The 27,265-nt window shown below is 43.7% G+C and overlaps 2 protein-coding genes across 4 annotated transcripts in view; one reads left to right on the top strand and one right to left on the bottom strand.

Annotated features, from left to right (window-relative positions):
* LOC115786668 (LIM and calponin homology domains-containing protein 1) overlaps window positions 1–16,161 on the bottom strand; it is an 89,875-nt gene extending 73,714 nt beyond the window's left edge. Inside the window, exon 1 of one of the 3 annotated variants that reach the window (XM_030738977.1) lies at window positions 15,860–16,161. In XM_030738977.1, coding sequence (XP_030594837.1) covers window positions 15,860–15,961 — 102 coding nt within the window. In that variant the 5' untranslated portion in view covers window positions 15,962–16,161. The remainder of the gene's footprint in view (window positions 1–15,859) is intronic. The other 2 variants (XM_030738980.1, XM_030738981.1) reach the window with 2 other exon arrangements.
* A 1,853-nt stretch (window positions 16,162–18,014) lies between these two features.
* Window positions 18,015–26,948, top strand: LOC115787101 (catechol O-methyltransferase-like). The gene is made up of 4 exons (XM_030739673.1): window positions 18,015–18,358; window positions 25,290–25,575; window positions 26,327–26,523; window positions 26,601–26,948. The coding sequence occupies exons 2-4, from the start codon at window positions 25,320–25,322 to the stop codon at window positions 26,946–26,948; spliced, it is 801 nt and encodes a 266-aa protein (XP_030595533.1). The 5' UTR covers window positions 18,015–18,358; window positions 25,290–25,319.
* Window positions 26,949–27,265: the final 317 nt, after the last annotated feature.

The following is a 27,265-nucleotide window of genomic DNA, read 5'->3' as shown; positions in this document are numbered from 1 at the left end:
ATAATTTAATTTAATATCAGTGTGAATGTGAATCTAGTCAGCTGAACAGGGGTTCCATCTACAATGCTTTCTTGCAGAGTTTGTCTTTGCCAAGCTAGTATACACTAAATGCCCTGCCAGCATTTAACAAACAGGATCCCTGAATTGCAGGGCTGGCTGTGGTCCAGGTCCTCCGCCCGCTGCTGTCGCTACACAGAGGCTGACCTGCTGCAGTCGGAGAAAACAGGGCTCCTACTGTACAAGCTAAACATATGCCATCTAGTGCAAACTTTTATCCCCTTCACTACAGTGACTGCTTGTACTTTGAGCGTAGATGAGCCCGGGGGAAATCTGAACCTTTCACCCTGCTAGTGGCAGTGCCACTACGCTACTATAGCACACAACTGACAGCGAGTTTCAGCCTGCTTTTCAGTCATTTTTTGTAGTCACGTTAACTGCAGTAATAGGTGTGTTAATAGACCTGCATAATTATACCCATAAAGATATACTGAGAATAATTTTACCACCTTTGTTTAAGATCCTTCACTCATATCTCACAATCCAACATACCCATACAAAGAATGCATGCATGACAACAAATTAAGCAGATGCACATATTTTTATGACCAGCATATAAGTTTTGCCATGATTGTGCGAAACATTGTTTTATTAAAAACCATCTAATAATTTCAAGATTTGTTTACTTCAGCAGCACTTAGTTCTGGCACAGTAGTTCATCTCCCCTTACTCAAGAGAAGTCAAAGCAATCAAAACAGGAAAGAAGAAGAAGACAAAGAAGACATTGACTATGGATGCATTAATGGTAGGTGCAAGAGACACTATCGGAATAATTTAGCAGACAGTTCACTGCTTACAGTCACATCTGCTGACAGTATATTTATGACGAACTTGGTTCTCATCCTGCTAATGAAACTTCATGCTTTGTGATGAGATCCAAATGGATCCAAAGGTAAATCTTCATAACATGCCACTGTTAGCTGGACCACCTAGAGCTTTCCTCTGACGATTCAATTTTGCAATAAATTCCAGTCTCCCAGCACAAACTGAGAAGTGAGGATCTATATTTACACAGACAGCCAGACAAATATTTCCCAGTTGTATTTATTTCTCTAAGACTACCAGTAAATCAATAGATGTTTCAAATTCACCACCAGGACCCCTTGTGCTGTCTCAGGATCTGACAAACACAGCCTTATTGATATCTAGTTTTCAAACAAATCATTTAAAAAAACAAAAAACAAAAGAAAATGAAATACTCCGACACTAATCCTAATCCAAATAAAAGCTAATAGGTTTAACTGAATGCCAAATAATCAGTTATGGTTGTGCAAAAGGACACAAACTGAAATTCTTCTGTTCTAAACTGAAGTCTGTGCCTCTCCTATCCAACTTCTTGGACCTGAACACAAAGTTTAGAAAAACAAGAACTGAAAAAAAATTTCACTAGCAAGCATTGTTTAAAAAAAAACGAGTGTTTAGGATTCATTTTATAGTGCAGGACGACTTTACATAATTAGTTGTTAGTAGATGTAGCTGCAAGAATTTCTAACCAGGTATTTAAACCTTCGAGTTAGAGTATCTGTCCTTAAAAGGAAATCTGTAACTTCACTGAATAAACTTCTGTAACTACACAGCAAAGAGCATTTATCAACTATACAAACGTTCACTGATACATCTGTGTAGATTCTCAGTCAGCCAGGTCATAGTAGTCTCTGGAGCTTGAAAAAGGCGACTGGACTTCTTTTTGTTTCTTGAAGACGTTTCACCTCTCATCCGAAAGGCTTCTTCAGTTCTCAACCAAATGGTGGAGAGACCCAGGTATTTAAACCCCTGTGGGCATAGTCCCCTGGAGGTGGTTATGACCCTCTATTGATCACTGATACAGCAGATACACTGACATGCTGAATCATGCAGGCCAGTTCAGACAAATGCCTGTCAGCTGAGGCACAACTGTGTCACTTTCCAGAGTTTGATGACAGCCTGCATTGTTGTTGGGGGGTGACCAGTATGTGTGTGGATGTGTGTGTGTGCTGGTGTCTGAATGGGATGGGGACTGAGGAGTTTAGGAATGCTGGGGTGAGTGGGAACGGAGTCATGTGTGCAACGCTGTGTGTGAGACAATGAAAACCATCCCGCTCCATTTAAAAAGCCTTCATTCACAGTGAACCCGAGTCATCTCGATCCCTGCAGAGCAAAAAGACCAACAATTTTACCTTTCGCTTGAAACAACAGGAAGACGTTTGAAAGGCTGGAGCGGGTAGTTGATTTAAAACAGCATCACTTTTAACACGCTGAGCTAAACTTGAACAACCTCACTGGCGAAAATAACTAAATGTAAACTCTAGTTATCATTTAGTTATTTTAGCAGTAAGTTGTTCACACTGGCAATGCTAGCATGTTGATATTTAGCCATTAAAATGTTATTTTTATAATCTGGTGCTGCAGTGATTAGCATTGTTGCCTCACTTGACTAAGGTTCTCTGACAAGGATGTTGGTTGGGTGGGTTCCATCTTGCTGCTCTGGTTCCCTCCCACAGTCCAGAGACATGCATGTGTGGTTAATTAAAAGCTACTTTCAACTGCTCCTGTATTCACTAACTCTGCATATTTGATTTGGAAGATTTTTATGCCGGATGCCCTTCCTGACAGAATAAAACCGAGGATCTTTTGCTTGTTGAGCAAATGCTAATTTGCTGATTCTAAATTGGTCACAAGTTTGAAATTGTTGCCCGTCTCCCTGTGTTGGACCTGTGATGATGAACTCGTGGCATGCCCACAGATGGAAGCAGCCACCATGACCAGTTGGTTCCTGTTGTCCCGTTGTGAAACCACAAGCTGAGCACTTCCCATACATATCTTACTGCAATCAGCACCCATAACAAAGAATGCACCTTTAAAGCACTTCTGCAGAGGCTTCACTTTTACACCTGAAAACTACAGCCATCATTTATATACAGTCTATGAGTGCACACTGCCTCTCACCATGTCTGCTGAATTAGGCACCAGCTCTTGGTTTCGGGGTCTTCTCCAAGGACAGCTTGGTAAAAAGTGGGGCTGGGGATCAAACCTGTAATTAATGGACCACCTGCTCTGGCACATGAGCTACGGCTACCCCATAAAGGACAACATTTATCACAATTCAAAGGAACACAAAAGTAAACTTCACCTGTTTCTAGAGTAAAAGTTATGGAGCCACCAAAGCTCATAGGGTTTTCTCCTCACAGCACCAGGGTTACTGCTACTTAATTTTGTGCCACTCCAGCCAATAATTATTGGATTATTTAGTCCAGACCAAATTAGCAGTGCAGCCCAGCCAACATTGCTATGACAAGAGCCACGACATGCTCTTCAACCAATCCTGTGCAATAAAACAGCGCAAGCTTAAAGCAAGGGAACAAAATAAGCCTGGCCTTTTTATATAAGCAGCCTGAAACTGTTGCTATGTGACTGACTGTCAGCCTGCCATGCAGCACAGGTTGCACTTGCTCCCTTGATAGTCAGAAAGAGTCCAGCTCCCCAGTGCCTCAACTAAGAAAACTAGGAAACCAGCTCAGCCTGCATGACCCAATTAGAAACGTCCCCGGACAGCGGAGAAACATCATTCTCTGCCTGGTCCATCAAACAGTTCCAACTGCAGCATACAGAAAGAAATCCTCGTTACAAAGCCTCAATTTTAATTAACTTTATAAAATATATACAGTTTCATCTGCACTTGAAAGCTACCTATTGCACAACAAATCTACAATTGTACAGCACTGAGTAAGCTCCAGAAAATGTCGAGCGAGGACAGTATATGACCTCATGAAAGATATTTACTGGAGCATCTCTACAAGAGTGTTGCATATTTGCAAACGTTTTCCCAGCCGGTCTAAGGACATGTCAAAAATCAACAGAGCAGTCAATAAATTTGACTTAAATGGGATGCATGCAAAGTGACCCACTTTGCCTGAGAATAAGGGCAATCAATAGAGTGATGGCAGATTGCATGACAGAAGAGGTATGGTCTGTAATTATGGAAAAAAATTAGAGGACAAGCTTGTGACGCTTTGATCTGTGAGAACGTTGAGAATATCTCACAGGAAGTAAAATATATTGCAGATACTTTCCAAGCAGTGGTGGTGGGAGTGTCGTCTGTACAGGCCAAATTTCACATATAGCTTTGTTTTTTTTTTTTTAGATGAACTTGATTCATTTGAAAAGCATTTACTTCTGCATGGCTGCATAGTTAAAGGTCATCTTTGATTTGTGTCTCCTGTTTAATGAAAATACAAGCAAAACTTGGAAAGTTTTCATGTTATGGGGTATTAAAAATAATATTAGCATGCTGTGGGTTTCATGAGGAAGTATTACAGCACATTACAAGATGACTGCATAATAAAATTTAATTCAAGAGTGCCCTGGAGTGGTTTTCCTTTTCCTTTAAAAATATTAATAGGAATGTTTTACAGCTCCCATACTTTACATCTGGGAGTTTTTTTATTGTATGTTTTATGCTGTGTGTCAGCCACGCACAAGTACTGAGCCGAACAATGACCAAAATCTTCTTCTGTAGTTTAATTTATGACTCATAATGCAGTCAGGATTGATAATTTTGCATCAGTATTTTGCTTCCCTCTGGTCATCGGTTCAAACAACAAAACTGGCAAAGCTGATGTGGAATACTGAAGCGTGCCTGCCCAGGCTGTGGAGCTGACCAATCAGAGTTAACTCAACTTTTAGGGAAAGAGTGGCCGGGTTAAGGGTAGCTCTCATAACTGACTGTTCTTCCACTATGTTAGCTGTGTCCTGGTAACTACTGCAAAGACTCACAAAAGGAAAGTTTCCCTGGCTCCGTAGCATTTATGTTACTCCTGAAAACCCCACAATCATTCTAAGATGAGCATTAAGTGTTTTGGAGAGTTCAGACTTAAAACTTCTTCCGGGTGCTGAGTGTCTAACTTTGTACTTGCCATAATCCAACTTTCTTGGTAGGTCACACAACAGCAGATGCTGTACACTACCAAAAATAGAATATGATTTCAAGTGAAAAGGGGGACTGCAAGTACACACTGGTAAAGATAGTGTTCTACTGAAAGCTGTGATTATTGGCTTTCCAGTGTCATTCTCTGTTAGGGTACTCTCTGGATGCATTAAGTATACTTGACGTGCACACAGTAAGATGTTGTCATTATCTGTGAGTTATGTTTCTTGTCAGAGTGAGCATGCTAAGTAACAACAGTAACTAACAGCTTCCCTGCAGAGAGTGGCTGTTCAGCCCTGGCACACAGCCGGCTGTCACTTCTTCACACTGGTCCTTATTGTCTGTAAGTGTGTATGTGTGCGTCACACTGCAGTTTGAGTGCCAGGCTGCCTTGATCGCTCCTCCTTTCTCTTTCAGTGCATGAACACACAGCCCTGACAGCTGAACAAGATGAGTATGTTCACCTTGTCACAGACAGATTTGCCCCTTCAGGCAAAACAGACCTGCACAGAAAGTCAAAAGGACATCCAGACGTAACAGTAGATATTCTCTTTGCTGGATTCTCGGTGCCTGTTTTATAATTCTAACCCATTTTAAGTACTGTGCACTTCATTCAGGGTTGCAGTGGACTAATGCCTTCCCTAGCATGTATCTAGTGAGGAGGTGACCACACCCTGGACAGATGGACAGTGTATTACACAATTTTGGCATTAAGTTGGATAAGTCACTAGGTCAAAAGACAATCTAATCAAATGTGAAAGTAAAAAAAAAGACTGAAGAGGCCTTGCAACATTCCTTTTTGACCTAAAATATTCTAGAAACTAAAACAGCATCAGTGGTTTTTTTTCCGTTAAGAGCCAAGAAACTGATTCCTAAACCTCACTTGTCATTCTTTAAGTAAAGGCCGTTCTCGGATGCTTCACCAACTATTAACCCTTGAAAAAAATAAGCTACAGTGAGCATGACATGTGTACACTGAGTAAATACCAAAAACCAAACAACCACTACACAGATAGATGCCTGGCACAACAGACGAGAACCAGCTCAACAGGACAAGACTCAGCTGTACATCTGCATCTGAAGGACACGCTTTCGAGGACACTCGTGTTCATATTTTGGATGGAGATGGCAGCTGGTTTGACAGGAGTGAAGGAGGTTGTCTAAGTCCACTGTGAGTGACTATCATTGAACAGAGCTGGTGGCCTAAAACACCAATTATCAGCCACCAATAGTTCAGTCTTGAGATCTCTTCCCAGGCAGACCAACCCCCACTTGCACCTTTACCATAATAACTCATGATTTGCATCTTGGCTCATGTGAGTGGAATGACCCACAGGTTGATTGACATCTTGGCTCATGTGACCCTTTATGGTTCATGGGATAACAAGGTGGGTCCATGACTCTCAGGGCCACCTCCAAGGGCACAGCCCAACTAGGGATGTAAATTTGTCACTCTCCATCAGATTTTAGAGCTGAAGAAGCCTCTTGGATGAGAGGTGAAACATCTTCACGAACCAAAAAGATGTCCAGATGCCTTCATTTCAAGTACTTAAGAATACCATAACTTGGATGACTGAAAACCTGCACTGAGGAAATATAAGTTGCTCACAGCCTAACTGGATAATGTTGCTTTCACCAAGTGCAATGACCGGCATTATTTGAATATATTTGGTTGTGCAAATCAAGTACCTGCAGATTTTAATAGATAAGCTGAGTCTCTGTGCTTCACATCAGCACATGTCTTGTGTAAGCCAGGTAGGTACATCCTTAAATATCCACTATATGCTTTTTATGAAAGCCAACAATACATGGAAATGGACAATTATCTGCAATGTTAAGATTAAAAAAATTAAAAATTGAAAACATGGCAATGCGGTCCTTATTTGTGTCACTGCTGATATCACACTGGATTTCTACAGTATAAGTTACAAAATGAGGAATAATCACCAGCTAATGATTATCTGTTGAAAGATGTACAATGTGGAAAAAAATGTTATATCATTGGGTGCGTCTCCTACATGATTCCTATGCTGCATAATGAGAGGTACAAAGTTGGCCATTGTAAAATTCTTGATTAAAAACACCCTGTAACAAAATTCTGACAATGTCAGTATTTAGGACAATTTAGGACCATTTCACAGTGTGACTGCTTTATAACTTACATCTACTAAGTGACCAAAAGAAATGCAAACCAACAAAATTAAACACATGGATGCAAGACATGCAAAAGAAAATGGATGTTATACCAACAAAGAAGAAAATCTAGTTGAGTTGTAGCAGCAGAAACCTGCTTGTATGTGATGTGTCCCCCAGCTGTTGTCATGAGTAAGCCAAAGGGGATGTAGCATGGAGTGTAACAGCAGAGGAATAACAGTCATGTGTCTTGGCCCTGATTCAGCAGGCATTATCCTCAGTCTATATGTACTTGATGTCCTACCCGAGTTAATTTGATGCATATAGCAAAGTGTGGCTGTCAACTAACCTGAAATCCCACAGTGTATAGCCACCTTTAGGAAATATATGAGCATAAATGCACAGGCATGTAGACACAGTGAAAAGGAAAGGGGGTTAATCTCTAATCTAGTTCAGTAAACCACCACATGGTCACCTCCCACCACAAATGTTCATGTGTTTATAAGGATCCATCTGTACGCAGACTGGCAGGCATTTGCTAAAAACATTATAATTTCATTACTGTCTGGATTTTTGTTTACCAGTATATATATTTTACTAGCAGTCCATACCTACTGAAATACACTGCAGAAACACACATGAAAGCTTATGATTATATCTAAAAAAAACCACAATGAACAAAAGATACAATCGTTATGGCATTTTTAAAAAGGTAAAGCTAGAGTTTGAAACTGTTTGAGTGGAAATGCCATCAGCCAATCTCTTTCTAACATGTAATCCCTGCTACTTCCTTTTTCACTAATAGCACCATGCCAACACATCAGTTTTCTTCCCCGTGTCACCAGGAGAGGACAAAAAGCTTCTACTGAGATTAAGAAGAGCATAACCACAGGATTAGTGATTAGCATCTTACTTTCAGGGATTTCTCATTTGCGTGAGTGACCGAAGCGACTGCACTAAACTGTCAACATTACAGAATCCAGTCTGGTATGGTACTAGTAACACTGTTATTAGTACCATACTGCACAGCACTGAGCTGTGGCTGCTACTGTAGCAGCCACAGCTCAGTGCTGAAGAATGTTAGTTATGTTGTGAGTAGCTTAATCAGTAGCACTTTGAATGTTTCTCTGTAGGCAATATAAACATTATCTTTTTTGATAATTTAAAGCACTTTATACTACAAGCCACATTAACCCATTCATGCATCATTTCTTCTGCCCTAGAACACTTCAACATGAACTGGAGATTGAACCATAAGCTCCTAAAAATTATTAACACTTAAAAGAATTCTGCAAATGCTCATGCAACCGCTTCATCTAAGAAACGGGTGGTTGAGTTTTCTTCTACGTCTTGAGTTCCTTCCTTAACTTTACTTGAATAGACATAACTCAAAGTTTTCTCAATTTGAGAACTGGTATTAAGAAAATCTTTACCTGCTATAACATAACAGAAACATACAAAAAAAAAAAAAAAAGACTAGAAACAAATGTAAAAATTTAGCTTTGGAAGTACAGTAATCATTCACGAGACATAAGTGAAACTGGTCTATGTTTTAACTTCATTCCTCTTCACTGTGAAGCTGATCATTCGAGCTTCACAGTTACCATAGGGGTCTTGTGGTACAATGTTTCCCACTCTTCAGATCCTTAAGGCAAGCAATGAAAGGGACTTTCAATATAGCTTAGCTCCTTCTCTGAAGGATACTTCCTTCTAAAATTACATTCCTGTGTAGCTTGTAGTCATAGCAATGCATGGCATGTACTCTGCAAAAAAAAAAGTGACAAGAAAACTAAAGCCATCTCAGCCTGTTCTGTAGGAAGGAACAACATTGACCACAAACTGGGAATAACATCATGGAAGGATACAGGAGACTACAGACCTTTGTATGGTGACTTTTCAGAAGAGTGTCTGGCCACAGACAGAAGATACTTGGGCCAAAATGCCCAAAAGATGCCAAGAGCCTGTAGTTCAGATAAAAATTCAGTGACTGCAATCAGGGCAGGAGTTATTTGAGAGTGTAGGCCCTAATAAGGATGGGGGGGGGGGGGGGGGGGGTCACTATGAAAGATCACGATGACTTCCCCAAGTGTACATATCAACAGTGTTTTCATAGGAAAAAAATGTTGAGTACTCTGAAGTGCCTAATCGGAACTGCAATTGCAACAACAAAACAATCCAAATTATGATGAACGACAACGGGAACTTCAATACACATCACTCTTCAAGAGCCCTCAACTGCCTCTTTTCTATCAGCATGTGTCGGCACTGGTGCTAAGCTCACTTCTGCCTTGGTGCAGTTTAAAAGCAGGCATACACTTAAACAGGTTCTAAGAACTTATTATTACGTATTGCTGCAAGGAGAAGTTGAGGTTCACTGGCAAGAAAATCATTGTGGGCTATATGCAACTAAGGGTTGAATTTCCAAATTTGGGCCGAGCAATTTTGTGGTGTGACCTTTGGCACCAGCACCTGTCTTTTTTTGGTGGAAATGCACTGAACTAGTTCCAGTCAGGGGACTCGCAGCAGCACTGCATTGGTGTAAAAGCAGTAAGGGATGCAGGTACACTGCCCAAATTTAAGAGCCTCTGTTGATTACTTTATCCAAATATTTTATAACCCAAAGGATAAACGTTGATTTGGTTCACTCTGAAAACAGCCTCTAGCTGTCTTGTTCCACGAACGAATCAGAATTTCATTCAAATCTGACGCAATCTGAATAGCTAAAGTTTTTTTTTTTTTTAATTAAAAAAAATCCAATACTACTATTGTGACAGCCACTGTTTAAATATCTTCTGTGTGGAGATGTAATATTGTCCTCACAAGGCATGGTCTTCAGTATTTTCCCCAACTTGCTTGGTTTGATTCATGTTTTCCTGGCTATTTAACTCAAAGTTTCCGTAGCAAACACCAGGAGCTGTCATCAAGTCTGGTCCTGTTTGGCACTTTAATTTGATATATTGCATCCCATTCCAGTGGGATTACGTTGGCCCTCAGTGTCAATCAGTCATTGTGTAAACATGTTTGTAGTCTAGTCTCTATTGGACATCTTCCATTGAACCTTTACACAGGATTCATCATGCCTTTGCAAAATCTTTTGTTACCATTTCAAAGAATAACACTGTTGATACTTGTTGCAGCTGTAAGATTTTTGAAGTTTTGTGTAGGTTTATTGAAAACAGATATGTGTTTCAGCAATGAACACACAAATTTTTTTTTTTACCCGAGTTCCAAGGTAAAATACCAATAGCATACTGCAGCTGGTAGGCTAGGATTAAATCTCCAAACACAGTGATATCTATACTGAAGTGATGCTCTAATGACATGGATACGATCGCTGATGCAGGGATATCACTGGAATGGTATCAACCCTTGACTTACAGATGATATCACCTGGAATGGAACTTTATTATTCCCAACCCCCTAAACATGTCATGACTCAGACAGTAGACAGAGAAGAGACACTAAACAAGCTGAGATAAATGCTCGGAAAACAAAACATCTTGCCAAGAAACTTGATTTGGATTGAAAGTTTTACACCAACGTACGTGCTATAATCAGAGGTCCCACCTAAAAGTTGGATACCTGAATTGTCATGTAATACTTTTAACATAAAACAAAACAAGAAGTACATGAAACTGAGTACTTTTTACTACACAGGTAACCCTGCTATAAAGGGAATACTTTTAATATCACTTACAATGGCTTCTAATAAGAACATACAAACAAATCAATGAACAGCTTTAAGTCAGTGATTTGTCGAAATCATAACCGTATGTTGCGATTGATATAATGTGACAGAGCTGACAGGATTAGCCATTAAAAATTACCATCAACTATTTTGCTAACCAGCTAATAATTTTATTAGTTTGTCACGCAAATAACAAGAACAAAAATGCACAAAATTTCTCAAGTTCCAACCTCTGAATATCTCTTAATATCCCAAGTAATTTTAAGGCATCAGGTTTTTGACCAGAGTGCTTAGAGCTCAAATAATTACTCAAAACAACCAAGGGATTCAGAGGAGCATTTCTGAACACAACATATCGAACCTTAAAGCAGATGGGCAACAGCAGCAGAAGACCACACCTGTCAGCTAAGGACAGAAAACTGAGGCTACTATTCTCATAGAGTCACCAAAATTGAACAATTGAAGATTGGAAAGAGTGTTGCCTGGTCTGAAGTGTGTCTGCTGTAACGTTTGGATGGTAGAATGAGAATTTGGTGTAAACAACATGAAAGGATGGATCCATCCAGCCTTGAATCAACATAGTGTTATGGTGTGGGGGATATTTTCTTGGCAGACTTTGGACCCATACTACAGTCTACCTGAGCTTGTACACATCTTCTAGCTGCTTGCAAAAAAAAAAAACCGAGGATCTTGTGCCATGTCACAAAGCTCAAATCATCTCAAACTGGTTTCTTGAATAAGACAATGACTTCACTCCAAAATTGAAAAATCTCAATCAAGCAAAACACCTTTCCTATGTGGTGGAAGGGGAGATTTGCAGCAACCAACAAATCTGCAGCAAATGCATGTTATCATGTCAATATGGACCATAAACTCTAAGGAATGTTTCCTGCACCTTATTGAAACCAATTCCAAATTTTGCAAATATGCAGACCCAGCTGTGTTTTGTTTATACAGGTTTTAAGACAAGCTCTCAGGTGATGAGAGCTATTTGCCAGTTTACTGTATATAGATTACACAAAACTTTTTACTATGTGCCCGAAACCTCAAGAAAATCCATCCACCATCACAAGATCACGTACTATAGTGAGATAATCTATAGCACTTGAGTTTGTTTTAAACTGACAGGATATCTTATTGCACTCCATCTGCCAAAGTCGGTTTACTTGTCTTGGCAACTTTCTGGCTGCATAATTTAAACCTTTTTTCAATTTCTTCCAATGGACACTCTTCATGCTCATTTATCAGCTGAATGTTTTTCTTCAAACATAACAAGGAGAGTGATGGAATTACGCAACTCTGGTATTCTCTCAGTTATGCTTTCATTTGAATTTGCCAGCAGCAAAGTACTCCTCAAACACCAATAACAAGAAAGCCAATTAATCAAACCAAAAAGAGGCTCCTGAGAAAAAGACCCAGTCAGATGCTATCATCAGGGTTCCACTCATGCAAACACCCTGTGGCTACACGACACAAATCAATCAGCCTAACCAACTGAGAGCTACCGCCCTCATCAAAGGGCCAGTCAGTCTTCTGAAGTTCAGAGAAGCCTAAATACCATCACTGGCGACAGTGTTACTGACAAGATGGTGAGAGGACGCAGCCGTCAAGGAAGCAATGAGTGCAGGTGTGAATGCTTTGTTAAGATTTTTTTATATGGCATCTGGTAAGACTTCACTGAAGACACATTAAAGTTGGACAATAAGGACTTGCTGCTTTGAAAAAAAGAAATATGTCTCAGTGAAAGACTGCCTAAACTGTGATGGAAAAATGTATTTCTGTATGTGTGGTTTTGTAATGCACGTCTTCAAAAATGCTGTAATGTGTTAACACTAGGGATAAACCATGTGGAAACCACTCCAAATGTAATTGGTCAGCTGAGTCTGCTCATGTTTTTTCATGCATGTCTCCACTGCTGTTTGAGATCGTTGAGAAATCAAGAAAACACGAGACTACATGAAGATTCATTAATCTTGTCCCTTCCAGTAATTCTAAATCAGTCTCTCGCTCATTTTTTTTCTTTATTTAAAGCAATTTTTAGCACAAACATGTGAATTAAATAATATAGAAGTACATATTTGTATGTATTTAACTGCATCACAATTGTTTCCTTTTCTTTAGCTACAAAAGCCTGTTTTTTTTTTCCATTTAGCAAAGTAATTTTCAGTGCAAGCACTCCCTTGTGACAACATGTGGGAAGAATTAATTTAAGTATGCAAAAAATGCATGACACCGTTATGGTGGTGTGTCAGCAATCAACAGAGTAAAACCCAACAGTAAACTATAAATCAGTTTATACTGTGGATGCATCGATGGTGGGACCACCAGAACAGGCTGAGAGAGAGAGAGCCATAAATCTGGTATTCAACGGCAGTTTCAAGTGCCTCGATATGGTTATCTAATGCAAGGATTTTTAAATGAATCTAAAACAAACCAAAACTAAATAGTAGCTGCTCTACAGTCTAAGAAAATAAATAAAAGTATATCAATTAACATAGCTGGACCTAAAATAGCACAAGGAGGAAATTGGGGGCTCCACAAGACAAGGCTTACATGGAACTTTCTTTCCTTCGTCACATGTTGGACATAAGATTAACAAGTGAAAGTAACATGAACAGTTATGAGCAGATATATACAAACATAAGTATAAAAAGCAGAAGCTTAGTTTACAACAAAGGTGAGTGATTGAAAAGGTGCACAACACAAAGCACACGGCTCTAAACTGTGCCTTTGCTTGGTTTTATTTCTAACTGACAATACACGGCAGATGTTGTTTTACCCTCTAGCCTCAGGCCCGGATGTTACACAGGACACAGCAGTTGAATATGAGCAGTTATTAGGATGCAGACTGAGCTTTTGTGTTGCTCCGTTCAACCTGGAGCCAGTGACCTGTCTCTGGTTCCCTCAGGTTACTTAAGGACCATCACAGGTGTGTGTGGATAATCAGTCCCCGAGGGGGTAGGGTGAAAGAGGAAAAACATAGGAGCAGTGTCAGTTCACTCCCACCTTTTCAGCTCTCAGCCCTGATGTGCCTCAGAGATTCTAGATCAGTCGTGGCTTTTTAAAGATGTGATATGGGCCTCCAAGGACTTTGGAGCTACTAAATAGGCCTGTAATGGCGCCCGACACTCTTAAAGAGGATCTGCCACTTTTAAAGAAGTTAATGACATACGCAGGTTAGTCAGTGTATTAAAATACCAAAGTGGGCAGAAGTGTTAAAAATGGATGTATCCCTTTATACTACTTTTTATACTACTTCCTATTTATTAGGAGGAATATCACTAACTTTTGTGCCATTCTGTGTATTTCAGGTACTTTTTCGTTGCTCAGTGCACATGTTAATCTGATATTTAAAGTATCTACTACTACTGGCAGTAAGGGCAACAATGGACCTAAGGTGCTTTAAGAAGCTGATGTGATCATATTAAAAAAAAAGTGTTAAAAAAAAAAAAAAAAGAAAATTACAAATCACATAATCAACACTGACACAAAAGTGGAATCGGTCCACCAAAACAGTGCTCCATCAAACTAATGACTGATTCCATGTTGATACAGTAAAACCATGCCTGGATGTCTCACATCATTCTGGTTTTAAATGGGCTCCAAAGCTACAAATAAATCAGACTGAAGTTCATATTAAATGTGAAAATCTTGAGGCAATTTAAATAGTTTTGTCTGTCAGACATTAAAGTCACAATTTCCAAAACAGACTGCAGTTGATAGTTCATAATGTCTTACTAAGTAATCTCTCTCTCTGTGTATTTGTTGTATCATTTCAGAAAACTAAATTGATCAAATGGCCTTAATTTTTTAAATCTCTATTAATAACCTTTAAAAGAGGGGATGGCAGATTAAAGTGTGGTTATCTAAATGGTCCAGGAAACACTCAAAGGAGTGTATCTATATATAGTAATAATGAATATAAATTGTGTATTGTTTGTTTTTTTGTTGTTTTTTTTTTTTTTGGGGGGGGGGGGGGGGGGGGGTAAGGTATTCCCCTGTAAGAAGGCCCTCTAATCGCAGTCTACACCCCTGCTACCCTTTATGGAAACAATTTTATACATGATTCCAAAAACTTAGGTTTCAAACTTTTTTTTCAAGCCATTTTCTCTTCAAACATTGGCTATAAAAATGGTAAAAATGTTCAATTAAAAGAAAATAACAATACATTGATGTATTTTATGTATTTAAGTATTTTGGGGCAAAAAAAAAGTCATTCTAAAATCCACAAAAGCAAAGTTTGACAAGAATAACTGACATTTTCTTTTGTTTTACAATATAAAGAGTTAGAAAATAACACTTGCTGGTTAAAGACAAACATCGTGTTACACAGTGTAATCAGCCAGTCATCAGTGGTTTGAAGGCTGACGGGAGGACACCTCACTGCAGGATGACAAAGTCAAACGCACCGGGGGGGGGGGCAGGCAAATGTCGTGATTGAAATTCTCCCAGAACAAAACCTCGTTTGTGCGATTATTGTTCACCGAGCTCGCAATGAAGCAAAAATCCATCCCACATGATGCATTCATTGTTTGCAGCCAAACACGCACCAGGCCCCACAGCAGCCACGGCCACTGTACACCGGCCCGTACCAAAAACAGCTGAAAGCCTGCTGCAACATTTAGGAAGGTCTGGTGGAAAATATGTCCAAAATGTCACTTGGAACGTTGCTGTGTTACTGTAGTTAGTCATTTGTCAATAGAGGTTAAAAATGCAACTTTTTATTTTAAGGACAATATTCTTAACTCATTCTCTCACACCAAAAAGACAGAAATGTACTGCAGATTATTAAAATATAAACGATCTCTATAGCCCATATTGGCGGAATATGAAACCCTAATCCATCGCGGGGACTTTATGGGGACACAAGGACAATTTGTTTTTAAGATCTGAATCAAATTATTGTCACCTTTCAACAGGTGACGAAGCAATAAAATAAAGGCGCAGACGCTGCAGGTACGAGCCCCAGCCAGTAACTAAGGCCACGCGATGACAACAAAACACCTGCGGGAAAGGGAAGCGAAGTGCTGGGGAGGTGACACAACGTTCGGGCTCGATGTTGGCACCTCGTGACTCACCTCTATCCATTTCTGCGCCTCCAGAAACGCGGACTGTGCGGCCGACTCGTTCACAGGGTGATGCTGATGAGACTGTCCTATGTCTGCAGCCGGACTTGCCATTGGCGAAGAAGCTGTGCTCTCCAACTACCAAAGCCTGCAGAAATGAGTGAAAGCAACTCGGTACCGCGTTATTCCACCGAAATCAGTCGTCAAACGCGTGGGTCAACCAGTCCTCCCCCGGCCGTAGAAGGTGCTGTAGCAGCAGCAGCACCGGTGAGACGGACGAACCAGTTGCTGCTCCCGTATCGCTCCTGTTGGGAGTCTGCGGGCAAACAGCCAGCTCTACGCCAAACACGGCCATCGACAGAACTTCCGGTGGGAGCGCTGAAAATAAAAGCGTTAGTGGAGTTCAATTTAAGAAATAAATAATATCACACAGTGCAGTAGATCAAGTCAAACTGCCTTTAAAATGATATCATTTATCACCATTTTTATTTATTTATTTTTAGCTCACCCTACTTGTGTTTCAGTGCTGCAAGGAAACGCACAATATAAGTATCTGAATAGAATTCCTTTATTGTCATTATACAGGAGGTACAATGAGACTGGAGGGCCATCTGAGAGTAATGACAAATCGATGCGACTGAAAACGACCACATTTTGCGACAGTAAAGGTGCACTGAAGTGCAAACACTAACCGGGCGAAACAAACATAGTGGCCTGATCTGCTGCTGCATTTCCTGTAACTGTTCAATTTTTACATCCTACACTTCAGCTGCAGTCATGCAGAGTAACAGCATGTGCTTCTCAAAGATTAATAACTAGTTACATTGATTGACTCCTCAAAGATTCTAATCCAACTCTTGAAATTAAAGATATTCTCGTGGAACGTTTTTCAAGTCGCAGACCTGTCTCTCAAATGAAACACGATGGCAAGTTAACAACAACAACAAAAGGCATTTACTTATATATGATGTATGTATAAAATAAACATGATATGGGTTGGTGGTGTTATTACTTCAAGAACATCCCATCTGGTTCTCACTTATTTCTAAAGCCGGTCATTTCCATGGTTACTGGGTTCATTCAAGTCTTTTATGCTCATGTTTTGCTTTGCTTCCGGTAATAATCTAGCTGTTCTAGGTCGGCTTGACTCAGCTGGACTGACAAGACTTGCACACCGCAGTATGATTAACTCCAACGGCCAAAAATACACAGAAGCAGCGCCGCTTCACCGGCAGCCAACGAGGGCAGCAGCACGCTGGGGATCTCACGTCCACTTTCATTATATGGGGCAACTTAGAAAGGAGGAAGTGCACAGATTTAGAGCAAAGCCGCCTGAAAACGAGGGCCAACATTTAACTCCAGAAGCTCACGCAATTTTCCATTAACGAAACTATAGGCTACTATTAGGATATGTCTTTATATTTACCACTTTGATTGTGTTGCAGACCTCTGAGACTTGTGTTAGTCTAAAAAAAAAAGAAAAACAAAAAAAAGAAGAACTGAACACTTTTGCAAATGTAATTGAGCAAACGCTGAGCTGGGTTTCCAAACTCTTGGATTTCTGTCTTTTCTCCCCTTTTATCTCTGTCAGAGTTTTCCTTAAAGCAGCTCTACTTCTCCCATATCAGCGTTTGCATTGGAAGTTGTAACTGCTCAGTACCGGCAGATATCCATTAGCTGGCATTAAAACACAAGCGGGCTCGTCCTTGACCCCTAGGAAAATGTTTTGCAATCTGGTGAGTCTGCAACTTGAATTTGGCATTTTACCCGCTGCTCACCTGTGGCCAAATCCTACGAAGGCTGCAGCGACTGAAATAACCATCGGGCATTGATTGATTAATTCAATGACAGATTCCACACAAAACCTCATAAAGAACCACTCCATGACTTGTACACCTTGACCTCCCAAGGTATACAAGTCAAAGGATGCCACTTGAAACTTTTCAAAGCCCTACAGACTCCTTTTCCACAGACTCTCTGCTGCCCTCTTGTGGAAAAACGCAGCGGTGCTGAAAGGTAGGGGGAGGAGTTTTCCAGACAGCTCCACCGTAGGCGCACTTTGCAGCGCAGGTACACTCACCACTCCTGTTTCCTAGGTTTCTTCTTCCTCGATACAAACCAGCGTTCTTTTTGTTTAGGATTTTAATCACACAAGGTGAGTGTGAGAGAGAAAAACAATGGTCTGTTTATGCTGCCCACCTACCTGACTTCCAGGAGTGACAGTACCACCTGAGTTTGACAGGACGGACTCTACCTGGACGAGCAATACGGAACTTTACCGCGGTCACCGGGCAAGTTCTGTTATATCCATTCATTCATTCATTCATTCATTCATTCATCAGCTTTCTGCCCGTTATCCAGGTCCGTTAGCAGAGTTGCCAAGACATTCCTTTCTTCGGCATTCCCTGGGGCGATTAAATCTCGGAGGACGTCTATCCAGCAGCGTGTCGTGGGTCTGTCCCACGCCTGAAACACTTCAACTGGGAGGCGTCCATAAGGCATCCTACACAGGTATCCGAAACACTTTGAATGACTCGTTTGCGCCGAGCTGAACGAGCTTCTTGCCTAAGGGCAGACACCCTGCAGAAGAACTTCCGCCGCTTGTATTCACGGTCCTCGGTCACTGTAAGCAGCTTGTGGACAGGTTGAGGTGGAACAGGAAAGGTGAGGGTAGGAACGTAGATCTACCATTTATTAGTATTTTTATATGAAGAATTATTGCTTAAAATAATATTTTCATCAATTTTAATTAGCTGCGTTAATAGGCTAGTTTTAATCAGTTTCAGATTTGAAGTAAAAACAGACCATCACAACTTTAGAGGTGCAATAATAAAGGATAGAAATGTATCCTCAGTTTTTTTAAGTTCATGATGCAGTAGGCTATAAATAAAGAATAATGCCTCTATTAAAGATGAATATGATTATGATGAGGGTTCTACATTAAACAAGAAAAAGAAAAACACTTTTTGCAAATGTAATTGAGCAAACGCTGAGCTGGGTTTCCAAACTCTTGGATTTCTGTCTTTTCTCCCCTTTTATCTCTGTCAGAGTTTTCCTTAAAGCAGCTCTACTTCTCTCATATCAGCGTTTGCATTGGAAGTTGTAACTGCTCAGTACCGGCAGATATCCATTAGCTGGCATTAAAACATAAGCGGGCTCGTCCTTGACCCCTAGGAAAATGTTTTGCAATCTGGTGAGTCTGCAACTTGAATTTGGCATTTTACCAGCTGCTCACCTGTGGCCAAATCCTACGAAGGCTGCAGCGACTGAAATACTCATCGGGCATTGATTGATTAATTCAATGACAGATTCCACACAAAACCTCATAAAGAACCACTCCATGACTTGTACACCTTGACCTCCCAAGGTATACAAGTCAAAGGATGCCACTTGAAACTTTTCAAAGCCCTACAGACTCCTTCTCCACAGACTCTCTGCTGCCCTCTTGTGGAAAAACGCAGCGGTGCTGAAAGGTAGGGGGAGGAGTTTTCCAGACAGCTCCACCGTATCCAGGAGTGCCAGTACCACCTGTGTTTGACAGGACAGGCCGCCCTGTCAAAGAGGCCTGTTAGCAGAGTTTCCAAGACATTCCTCTCTTCGGCATTCCCTGGGGCGATTATATCCCAGAGGACGCACATAGTCTAGCCAGCAGCCTGTCGTAAGTCTGCCCAACACTTCACCTGGGAGGCGCCCATAAGGCATCCTATACAGCTATCCGAAACACTTTGAATGACTCGTTTGCTCCGATTTATTAGTATTTTTTAAATGAAGAAACAGGTTTGATTTTTATTGCTTAAAATAATATTTTTTTAATCAATTTTAATTAGCTGCGTTAATAGGCTAGTTTTAATCAGTTTCAGATTTGAAGTAAAAAACAGACCATCACAACTTTAGAGGTGTAATAATAAAGGATAGAAATGTATCCTCAGTTTTTTTTAAGTTCATGATGCAGTAGGCTATAAATAAAGAATAATGCCTCTATTAAAGATGAATATGTTTATGATGAGGGTTCTACATTTAAAAAAAGTGCAACATGTGCAGAATGTTCACTTTTACAAATGAGATGAAGTCACATTTATATACAACTCAATGGTGAAACAGTGGAGACTGTAATTTATTTACTAGAAACTGATGCCTGAGTGATGCATTAGTTGAGGGTAAATATAAAACAAAACACTGGGTGGTTGAAAATCTTGAGGATTTTCTTCCAGATTAATTCAGGAAACAGACTTGCTGTAGTGCCCGGCTGACAGGAACACCTGCAGACACTCAGCTCCTGCTTTCAGACGTGTTTTTGACCACATTGTTCCTCAAGGGGGTGACTGAAGCTCACGTTTTAGGCTCTTTTTTTTTTTTTTTTTTTTTTACAGCAAAATGGCATATCACTCATATACAATAATGTCCCCCTAATGTCTGAATTGCAGTCAAGGTTTTCACAGCTGAAGCTTTGTGTTTCTAGTTGTAATGACGTGTCACAACACACACACACACACACACACGTGCATGCAGACATACACATGCACACACATTTTCTCAGTTTTAGCCCTAATTTCCCAGTATCTACTGATACTGTCATGATCCTGGGCCGGTGGCCCAGTGCTTTGTGTTCTTTTGGTTATGTTTGGTTATCTCTGATTATGTATGTTTGGTTTCTCTCATGTGGGTCTTCAGTTGGTTATGGGTTTGTGCTTAGTCTGCATTATGTCTTTGTTTACTTCCTGTTTTAGTTTGATAGTTTAGTACTCCCTGTGTGTCCTGTCTAGTTGTCTTCCCTTGTTGATTAGGTAGATTCTGTTCACCTGTGCCCTGTGTTCCCCAGCTGTTTCTTGTTACCCACCATTGCCTTCTGTATGTATTTAAGCCCCTGGGTTTGCTTTGTTCTTTGTCGCGTCATTGATGGTTGTTCTCTGCTGTCCTGCATGTACGTCTGTTTGCTCAAGTCAAGTCTAGTTAGTTTCACGTCTCTCCGTTAAGTGTATGCCAGGGAGAGCTCATGTTAATGTCTGTCAGATTGGGGTAAATAAAGCGAGTGAATGAATTACACCTGTCCCGAGTCTGCTATTTGGGGTCCTCCTTCCTGCCTGCACGGCGGCCTGCCATGACAGAATGACGCGACCACGAATGGACCCCGCAGACTCCGACCCCTACAGTGGCACTCGCCTGGCGCTGGGGGGACCTGCTTTTTGGAACGGTCCCCGGCGACGCCACTCACCTCCTCCTCCTAAGCCACGAGTTATCCGCACTGGCGGAATTTTTTTGTCTCCTGCCGCTCGCTCACCTGTCACTCCGCTCACTGGTCCCTCCCCTCCTCAGCGGGCGCCGCAGCCATGGCGGAAGGGGAATTCCTGGCAGCAGCTGCATGATTCGTCCCCGGAGCCGTGCGGTATGACGCCGCGGTTTTCCACGCCGCAGCCACGGAGGACGAGAACCCGGAGGAAGCAAAGAGACTTTTCGCCGGAGCCGCCGCCCGGAATGACTCCGGAGGAGTCGTTTTTCCGGTTCCTGGGACACAGGGGTCCCTGGCCTCCCAGCGCTTCCGCTTCGCCGCTGCCTGCCGCTGAGGGAGGAAGGCCAAGCTCCCGGCAGCGTCGGAGAGAATCGCCGCGGAGTCAGTCACCACAGCTTCAGGTTTCCACACAGCCGTCACCGCTTCATACACCATTAATCATGTCCGTGAGTGACTCTTTGTCTATGCCTGTTTCTTTGCACCCCAAAAAGAAAATAATGGAACCAGATTGTTGTAAACCACTGTGTAAACAGCCCAGTGAGGGATTTAAGCAGGACTCCTGTAAACATGTTTTGGAATTGTGCATTCAGTGGTTTCGGCAACCCTGTGACAAGCAGGGGAAAGCCATAGCACACAGACTTCATGGACTAATAATAGAACACCCCTGGCTTACGGACTCATTACCACCATTAACTCATAGTTATGTAGAGCGAATACTGAGTTGGACTGAACTCCCTTTTCCTTCAAAGACCCATAAAACTACTTCTGATACTTTGGCCACAGAAAAGACTGCAGACACCCATTTCCATGCAAGAGATGTTCCGCGGGTGGAGGCAGCCACGGACGGGCTGTCCTCTGCACCCGTACCTGTTTCGCGGGTGGAGGCAGCCACGGACGGGCTGTCCTCTGCACCCGTACCTGTTTCGCGGGGGGAGGCAGCCACGGACGGGCTGTCCTCTGCACCCGTACCTGTTCCGCGGGTGGGGGCAGCCACGGACGGGCTGACCTCTGCACCCGTTCCTGTTCCGCGGGTGGGGGCAGCCACGGACGGGCTGACCTCTGCACCCGTTCCTGTTCCGCGGGTGGGGGCAGCCACGGACGGGCTGACCTCTGCACCCGTTCCTGTTCCGCGGGTGGGGGCAGCCACGGACGGGCTGACCTCTGCACCCGTTCCTGTTCCGCGGGTGGGGGCAGCCACGGACGGGCTGACCTCTGCACCCGTTCCTGTTCCGCGGGTGGGGGCAGCCACGGACGGGCTGACCTCTGCACCCGTTCCTGTTCCGCGGGTGGGGGCAGCCACGGACGGGCTGACCTCTGCACCCGTTCCTGTTCCGCGGGTGGGGGCAGCCACGGACGGGCTGACCTCTGCACCCGTTCCTGTTCCGCGGGTGGGGGCAGCCACGGACGGGCTGACCTCTGCACCCGTTCCTGTTCCGCGGGTGGGGGCAGCCAGGTCCAAGCCTTCGCATCGGTTTTCAGCGTTAACTGCAGCAGCAGGGTCTCAGTCAGCCTCAGCCTCAGCTCACTCCCAGCCATCTCAGTCAGCTCTCCCTCACTCTCGGTCAGTTTCCACGCAGCCAGATTTCCCTAGCTCTCGGTCAGTTTCCACGCAGCCAGATTTCCCTAGCTCTCGGTCAGTTTCCACGCAGCCTGATTTCCCTAGCTCTCGGTCAGTTTCCACGCAGCCTGATTTCCCTAGCTCTCGGTCAGTTTCCACGCAGCCTGATTTCCCTAGCTCTCGGTCAGTTTCCACGCAGCCTGATTTCCCTAGCTCTCGGTCAGTTTCCACGCAGCCTGATTTCCCTAGCTCTCGGTCAGTTTCCACGCAGCCTGATTTCCCTAGCTCTCGGTCAGTTTTCCACGCAGCCTGGCCTGATTTCCCTAGCTCTCGGTCAGTTCCACGCAGCCTGATTTCCCTAGCTCTCGGTCAGTTTCCACGCAGCCTGATTTCCCTAGCTCTCGGTCAGTTTCCACGCAGCCTGATTTCCCTAGCTCTCAGCCAGCCGCTCTCCTCAGCCTCAGTCTGCTGTAGCTCCAGCCACCTCCCAGTCTCAGTCTGCTTCCACGCAGTTCGCTCCTGTAGCACTAGCTCGCCCTCAGTCAGCTCTCCTGTCACCCTCATCCTCACCATCTGACTCACCCGATCTATCTGCAAAGCAGCCCCAGTCGTCGGAGGAGACGGCTGCGCGCCCTGCAATGCAGCCAGGGAGTTCCGCTCAGTCCGCGCCAGGGGGTCCCGCTCAGTCCGAGCGCTCCGCGCCAGAGGGTCCCGCTCAGTCCGAGCGCTCCGCGCCAGAGGGTCCCGCTCAGTCCGAGCCGATGGGGGTCTCCGCTCAGTCCGAGCCAGGGGTCCCGCTCAGTCCGAGCGCTCCGCGCCAGAGGGTCCCGCTCAGTCCGAGCCGATGGGGGTCTCCGCTCAGTCCGAGCGCTCCGCGCACGAGGGTCCCGCTCAGTCCGAGCGCTCCGCGCACGAGGGTCCCGCTCAGTCCGAGCCGATGGGGGTCTCCGCTCAGTCCGAGCGCTCTGAGCCAGGGGGTCCCGCTCAGTCCGAGCCGGTGGGGGTCTCTGCTCAGTCCGAGCGCTCCACGTCACCCGAGGGTTCCCCACCAGAGCCCGGGGTCGCTCTTCGCCGCCGCCGCTGGGAGCGCGGTCGGCCTCCAGTCTCGTCTCTTCGCCGCCGCCGCTGGGAGCGCGGTCGGCCTCCAGTCTCGTCTCTTCGCCGCCGCCGCTGGGAGCGCGGTCGGCCTCCAGTCTCGTCTCTTCGCCGCCGCCGCTGGGAGCGCGGTCGGCCTCCAGTCTCGTCTCTTCGCCGCCGCCGCTGGGAGCGCGGTCGGCCTCCAGTCTCGTCTCTTCGCCGCCGCCGCTGGGAGCGCGGTCGGCCTCCAGTCTCGTCTCTTCGCCGCCGCCGCTGGGAGCGCGGTCGGCCTCCAGTGACGTCTCTTCGCCGCCGCCGCTGGGAGCGCGGTCGGCCTCCAGTGACGTCTCTTCGCCGCCGCCGCTGGGAGCGCGGTCGGCCTCCAGTGACTCCTCTTCGCCGCCGCCGCTGGGAGCGCGGTCGGCCTCCAGTGACTCCTCTTCGCCGCCGCCGCTGGGAGCGCGGTCGGCCTCCAGTGACTCCTCTTCGTTGCTGCCGCCGCCGCTGGGAGCGCGGTCGGCCTCAAGCCACGCCACGTCCACGCCGCCGCCGCTGGAGGCGCGGGCGGCCCCCAAGACTGAGTTGCCACTTTTGTGGTTTCCTTGGCAGGCCCCCTGAATGGTGTCTTTGGGGTGTTTGGTCACTCATGTTTTGTTTTTGGACTCTTTTTCCAGCCTTGTGCTGCCGCTTTTGTTTCTGTACTAGTTCGTTTTTTGGACTTTGCTGCCCTTTTGGCCTTATTGTCTCGAGCCCTCCGTCCTGGTCCCCCGCCTCCCACCCTGGTTGGGGTTTTGTTTTTCGTTGCGGCCGTCGGGAGCCGGCCCTTGAGGGGGGGGGTACTGTCATGATCCTGGGCCGGTGGCCCAGTGCTTTGTGTTCTTTTGGTTATGTTTGGTTATCTCTGATTATGTATGTTTGGTTTCTCTCATGTGGGTCTTCAGTTGGTTATGGGTTTGTGCTTAGTCTGCATTATGTCTTTGTTTACTTCCTGTTTTAGTTTGATAGTTTAGTACTCCCTGTGTGTCCTGTCTAGTTGTCTTCCCTTGTTGATTAGGTAGATTCTGTTCACCTGTGCCCTGTGTTCCCCAGCTGTTTCTTGTTACCCACCATTGCCTTCTGTATGTATTTAAGCCCCTGGGTTTGCTTTGTTCTTTGTCGCGTCATTGATGGTTGTTCTCTGCTGTCCTGCATGTACGTCTGTTTGCTCAAGTCAAGTCTAGTTAGTTTCACGTCTCTCCGTTAAGTGTATGCCAGGGAGAGCTCATGTTAATGTCTGTCAGATTGGGGTAAATAAAGCGAGTGAATGAATTACACCTGTCCCGAGTCTGCTATTTGGGGTCCTCCTTCCTGCCTGCACGGCGGCCTGCCATGACAGATACCTTGTGTATATCCAGTTCAAGTAAAATAAAGTGGAAAATAATGAAGTTCTGCTTTTTAATAAATTATATGGCAAGAATCTGAGCTGTGATTCAACAAGAATCATAATTAAAAAGCTGAAATTTATTATCAAAACTACACCAAATAAAATTGAAGGGAAATGTCATTTTGGAAAGACGCTGACGACAGCTTTTGACCCACAGGTTTGAAGGTTTTTTACAACAGCTGTTCAAATGTGGTTGATCGCCCTTTCGGTGCCGCTGCTTCCTGCCATCGTCATGGTGTCCGGCCATTATCGCGGGAAAGTTGCTTCTCTGTGCCATCGAGCGCTGGCCTGGGCACTGAGGTTGGTGCGAAGGGGAGCGTGTGTAAAGAGCACACATGCCTTTGTGTTCTCCAATTGTACCCATGGAAAAGTTGACAGCGTCCTGGAGACCTTTGACCTTTATGCTGAGACACATCGGTCTCTCTGCATAGGTCCACAGATTGGTATGTAAGCATTTATTTTGATAATGAATTAAATTAGAAAGCATTTCATTTGAAATGAGATATATTAATGTGTGCCACACCTGCTGTGGGCAGGGCACTATGATAAAATGGGGAATTTGAGGAGGGTGAACCCCAAACACAATTTTTGACCAAACTTTATTAAGCGATTATGAACAGACAATGATATGCTAAAGGCTGGCTGTCATACTACACAATGGAATTTAGTTACATATGTAAATAATCATTTTCTTCATGCTTTTGGATATTATGTCTACGTCTATCACAGGAATGCAAAACCATCAAAATAGCAGGCAGCAGGATCAGTTTTCTTTACTATAATGCCATCTTTCAATTTCAGCCTGATGGCTCATGTTTTTTCCACAAAAGTCAGAAATATAACACATTTTCTTAAACACTGAACATTCAGCAATATGAAGGTAAATCATGAACTTGCTTTAAGTCACTTATGTGGTTAAAATGTTGATTTCTTTCATTTACTAAATATTAGTTTACAGTTACTATATTTTGCCAAAGGCCATTTGGGATAAATGATAGCAGGTACATTTTACCTTTACTTTAGTAACTATTTCCTTAAAAGGCTAATTATTTTTCACATTTCACATTCATTAAGTTACTGTAATGTCATGGAGCTTATTTTTTGGGCGCATGCTGTTCTACATTCCACATCTAAAATGCTAACTGTGCTCCCCCAGCAAAGAAAATAAAGCCCGGTTTATTCTTGTGGACTCAGGTGAGGTGTTGGATGAGGTGGTGAGACGTGTCTGTCCTTTGTTGGTGCTGGAGCTGGGGATGCACTGTGGCTACAGCTCAGTCCGTCTGTTGCGATTGCTGCCCCCTAGAGGCAGGCTGGTCACAGTGGAGCTGGACCCAATCACAGCAGATCTTGGGGAGGAAATCATCCTGGTGGCTGGCTTCAAACACTCCCAGGTACAGCGAGGACTCTAAAACAGAATGTAACTAAACATTTTTAACCCTTCATTTCTCACCTTTCTGATCCTCCTCAGTTCCAGGTGTTGGCACACAGCTCAGCTGAGGCCATCCCAACATTGCACTCGTTTCTGGAGTCTGATCAAGGCACAGGGGATGGCATCAATCTGGTGCTAATGGACCACGATCCCCAACAGTACCTTCCAGACCTGCTGGCCTTGGAGAGAGAGGAGCTCCTCTGCCCATCTGGCTGCACTGTACTGCTGATCAAGAGGAACCAAAGAGCTGAGGATCTCAGAGGAATCCTGGATCACATCAGAGGAAGAAGAGCTGATTGCTACTGCATCAAAACAGAGCAGCAGTTTATGATGGAGATTTTTTACCAAAAGAAAAGTACAAAGACAGGAGACGATGGCAAAGTCTAGCTGAGATGTGGGAGTCTGTTTAGGTTTTAAACTAACACTGTTAAATATTTCATAATCTCTAGTATTACTTGTAGAGCAAATGACTACAATTTTAAGACTATTATAAATAAAAAATATATTCAGTCATGCCACAAGTTCTTCTACAGTTCTCAATATTTTAAAGTCCTGGAAGATGTTCCTGAGTTTCCTTTGTGGCTGAAACAAGAAGCATTTTATTATATATGCTTATAAATATGATCTACTTCACTTAATTTCTTTCTTTCTTTTCCACATTATAGCCCCCAAAAGATAAATGACTACTTCCCTTTGTTTAGCAC

This window comes from Archocentrus centrarchus, chromosome 10 (assembly GCF_007364275.1).
Source record: "Archocentrus centrarchus isolate MPI-CPG fArcCen1 chromosome 10, fArcCen1, whole genome shotgun sequence".
Classification (NCBI taxonomy): Eukaryota; Metazoa; Chordata; class Actinopteri; order Cichliformes; family Cichlidae; genus Archocentrus; species Archocentrus centrarchus.
The sequence above is the reverse complement of the archived record's forward strand: the minus strand, read 5'-3'. Positions and strand labels throughout refer to the sequence as shown.

What these genes read in the sequence shown, in the direction of transcription:
- LOC115787101 (XM_030739673.1), top strand. Translation starts at nt 25,320, where the DNA reads ATGTGGTTGATCGCCCTTTCGGTGCCGCTGCTTCCTGCCATCGTCATG. An exon ending in CTGCATAGGTCCACAGATTG is followed by an intron (nt 25,576 to 26,326) that starts GTATGTAAGCAT and finishes TTGTGGACTCAG; the next exon opens with GTGAGGTGTTGGATGAGGTG. An exon ending in CTGGCTTCAAACACTCCCAG is followed by an intron (nt 26,524 to 26,600) that starts GTACAGCGAGGA and finishes GATCCTCCTCAG; the next exon opens with TTCCAGGTGTTGGCACACAG.